The following is a 4246-nucleotide window of genomic DNA, read 5'->3' on the forward strand; positions in this document are numbered from 1 at the left end:
ATTTGCAGAGCCGCAACCTGGGCCACGCCTAATACCTTCATCAGGCACTACACCCTAGACGTCCGCAAGTCCACCAGTGACAGTCTGGGACGTCAGGTTTTATCATCGGCTAAGCAGTAAACACCTGACAGCACCCACCTCCAGGTAGGCTACTGCTCGCTAATCTCCCATTGGTGTGAAGCACAGAGACCACGAAGAAGATAAACAGGTTGCTTACCAGTAACTGGTGATCTTTGAGTGGTCATCTGTGCATTCACACCACCCGCTCTCCTGCCCCGCTGCTGTCTTCTTCTACCTGTTTTGTTAAGAGATTGATACGCGGCGGTTGGTAGGAACTGGTGGGATGTCCGTGCCTGCCCTTCTGAGCATGCTCACTGGGGCTCCTGAGCATGCTCAGTTGGGCCAGGCACGAAAATCCTTTTAAGAGAGCTTGCTACGGCACCGGCAGATCCAGCGCAGGCGCACTAGATCCCATTGGTGTGAATGCACAGATGACACTCGAAGATCACCAGTTACTGGTAAGCAACCTGTTTTTCATCTGGGTTTGTGGGGCTACGTGAACCTTCACAAACCTTCCCTTTCACCGAACCAGTTCATTTTGTGAGGTTTGTGAAGCTGCCCCCCCCCAGATCTGCGTGCAGTGGGAAGGCCTCTCACCACCACATGCGGACCTGGCTGGGAGGCTTCTGCCCAGCGCTAGAAGCTGCCCCCCCCCAGATCTGTGTGCAGTGGAGAGGTCTCTTGCTGCTGCACACAGACCTGATTGGGAGGCTTCTCCTGTCGAATCTGCATGTGGTGGGGAGGCCTCTTCCAAGCAGGGGGAAGTGAAAGGGATTGCTAAAAATGGTTTGCATCCATTTCAGCCTAACAGCTGACAGGCACACCAACATAGCTGTTAGGCTGAAATAGATGCAAGCCATTTCAGCAGTCCCTTTCGTTCCCCTCCCCCACTTCCCACCACAAGTCCCACAAACCTCTGAAAAACACGTAGAGGGGCGTGGATAGGGATGGACACAAACTTCAGGTTGCAAACCATGGCCCAGTGATTTATCACAAATTTAGGTTTGTGGTGAGGTTCGTATCCCTCCCTGTTCCTGACCACAAGGATGGAACTTACGGTTTGTATGCACTGTAGTCACATTCCAGTAGTTCTGTATGGAGATGGCATACTCTTTCCTACTTGCCCCTCAGTGTATTCTTTCCATGCTGGATATGTTGAGTGAACAGGGCGAGAGAGGGCTGTTCTAGTTGCAGCCTCCAATATTCTCAGCAGTATTGTAAGATGCTGTTACTTAGCTATGCATTTGAATATATTAAAGACTGCTTATGGTTTTATTCTAAGATTATTTTAATATATATACAGTGCATGGGATAAGATGTTTTAAGTGTTCGAAATCTCATTTAAATATTATGCTTTATAACGAAACTCACTACCTCAGCACGAATGTGGTAGAAGTATAGTTGACAATAACATTTAATTGTACATCCACTTTTCTTTCAGCCATTATAGCATTTTGTTTATTTCTTAGCATCACAGCAGAGGCATGCATCAGTATGGGAAGTAATGAAGAGAATTGTTGCTGGAAATGGATTCACTGGCTTGTATGCTGGTACATATCTTCTATACAGTTAAAAATATTTCCACCCTACTGGATAGTAATATTATTTTATATAAAACAGTATCAAACTACTACAGAAGCTGAAGTCCTCAAAATGAGGGAAGCAGTTAAGTTATTAGCCTTTTTGGTACAGTAGCTACTGTGTAATAAAGGTTTTTTATTTGAGGTGGGAGTTCTATAGAATGTGTTAGGCACTAGGTTTTTTTCTCCCTTTTGGTTGATGATGGAGCCAAAGAATAGAAAATCTTGAACAATTTCTTCATCTTCAACTTTAAGGTTGTGTAATTCCCCAGTAGTTATTACCTTTATGTTTTTGATGTTCAGCTGTATTGTGCTTTGGGTGTGCAGCTATATGATTAAGCACAACAGACCACTTTTATGAAATTTAAGCATATGTACTGTATACAGTACTGGGAAAGATTGAAGGTCAAAGAAGACGGGGACGGCAAAGGATGAGATAGTTAGACAGTGTTATAGATGCAACGAACATGAAATTGAGGCAACTTCAGAGGACAGCGGAAGACAGGAGGGCCTGGCGTGATCTGGTCCATGGGGTCGCAAAGAGTCGGACTCGACTGTGCGACTGAACAACAACAACAACTGTATACAGATTATTTCAGTATTGTCCAGTGAATGTTTAATCACCCAATTTCTCCTTGCAAAGTTTTTGTTGCTGTTGTATGTGTATCCACAGTAATTTCTTTTGTTTCTGTAGGTATTGTTCCAAGATTGACAAAAGTTGCTCCTGCTTGTGCCATAATGATCAGCACTTATGAATATGGGAAGTCTTTCTTCCGTAGATTAAATAGAGAAAGAGACATGAAGAACCATTAATGCTGTTTCTCTGAACTTCAAGTAGACTCAATGGACAGAGTGCAGAAAGGGGAATGCTGAACAATGTCTGCAAGAGAAAAGATTTGGTCTCAAAATATGGTTCAAAAGCCCCTTATGGATCCCTCCTGCCTCCCGGCAGCACCACTTGGTAGCTGGGCCATCCCCAGTTGGGCCAGATCTCTACTCAGATTCTGTTCACTGAATTAACATGGCAATAAGAACTACAGTAAAGAACTCCTTGCTGATCCACACTGCAAGGGGAAATACAGATACAGAAGAGTTACCTGCAGACTTGATGCAAAGATTGTCCTTTATTTCTGTTCCCAGATAACCTTTGCCAAACCCAGGAAACACCCCCTCCCCTATTTTCAGGTTCCAAAGCTAACTCCAAAAATACACTTAGTTATCTGATAGCAGTTCATTTGCATTTAGCACTCTGAAGTACTTTTCAAAAGATGTGTTTTACAATAGACATACTAGCCCAGACACCTTTACTTTAACTGCAAAATGCTACCATAATACAAAAATTGTCATTCTTCCCTTGAAGGAACACTTGCTATTGATCTATGGTAGTTTTACCCTGTTGTAATTGATGATTTTTCCATCATGTGACTCACTAAGACTAGCTGTATTATATGAATAAAGCAAGAAGAATCATGAACTATATGTCCTGTACTTATGGTAAGTCTATACAAGTTTTTAAAATATCCTCAATTTTCTTTATATACTCGTTGTTGTTACCTACCCTGAACCTGCAGAATTACAGTAGCTAGAGACTTTTGTACTCAATTGGGGAAAGCTCCCTCAGAAAGGAAAAATCACAGTTTTATGCTTGAGAATTAGCCATTACTGTTCTACACATGCAAGCTGCCTTTTGGGCAAATTATTATATGTACTTCCCTCCCAACTGGAGATGTGGTTCTCTGGTCAAAGCTGAGTTATATAACGGAATTGTATCATCTGGCATATGGGTGAGACCAGGGAATTTTTTTTATATATACTCCCCTCTGTTTTTCCCTCCCGTCTCTCCCCAGGAGCAATGTAATGGCTTTTATGCTATCTGGTTAGTTGTTGGACTTTGTAGTTATAGTTTTATCTTTTTTAAACGGCTTATTTATGTTGTAATCCGCTCTCAGCCCCACAGTTGTGAGGGAGCGTGGAATAAAAATCAAATCAATCAATCAATAGACAAAGGGAGAAATGCCCATTTTTCCAAACTCGCTATTAATCGGCCAACATGAGTATACCCATGCTGTAACAAGACTTAGTACAGCTGCAGTGCACATTCAACCATGTTTTCAGGTATAGAAGTTAACTTTCGGTTAGCACTTATTTATCTGGGTTATGTAAAACACTTTGGTCCTACTATTGGAAACATTCTGAAATATGATTTCAGAATTAATTGTAGTGGGCTCATACTAGTCATGTAGCAGTGCATCAGAATGAATACATTTGGGCTGTTAAAAGCCTTACCCTCATTTCTGAGTGCCTTCTTGATTCTATTGTGTAACCTATAGCCAATTCCAGTGTTGGTAGAATGAGACGAAGCTAAATGGGTATCATTAAACAGAATTAATAAAAGGTTTTCAAGATTATTCACGTCGAGTACCATTTCATTTTTCATTTAAAAAGTGATAGCTTTCAAAAGAAATATTCAGAAGTAATAAATACTTGGCCAGAATGGACAGGAAAACTTGTTTTATAAGCTTGGTACTTTAAAGATATATTTCAATTCAATTTATTACAGGTCTATATGACTGAAGTCTTGACCAAGAGGATACCAAAGGGGGATA

General features: G+C 41.6%; 1 protein-coding gene across 1 annotated transcript in view; it reads left to right on the forward strand.

Annotated features, from left to right (window-relative positions):
* Nucleotides 1-2958, forward strand: part of SLC25A40 (solute carrier family 25 member 40) — a 27337-nt gene extending 24379 nt beyond the window's left edge. The window contains exons 10-11 of the mRNA XM_015424138.1: nucleotides 1530-1610; nucleotides 2335-2958. Coding sequence (XP_015279624.1) covers nucleotides 1530-1610; nucleotides 2335-2453 — 200 coding nt within the window. The 3' untranslated portion in view covers nucleotides 2454-2958. The remainder of the gene's footprint in view (nucleotides 1-1529; nucleotides 1611-2334) is intronic.
* Nucleotides 2959-4246: the final 1288 nt, after the last annotated feature.

This window comes from Gekko japonicus, unplaced genomic scaffold (assembly GCF_001447785.1).
Source record: "Gekko japonicus isolate JY-2015 unplaced genomic scaffold, Gekko_japonicus_V1.1 scaffold1268, whole genome shotgun sequence".
NCBI classification, from domain to species: domain Eukaryota; kingdom Metazoa; phylum Chordata; class Lepidosauria; order Squamata; family Gekkonidae; genus Gekko; species Gekko japonicus.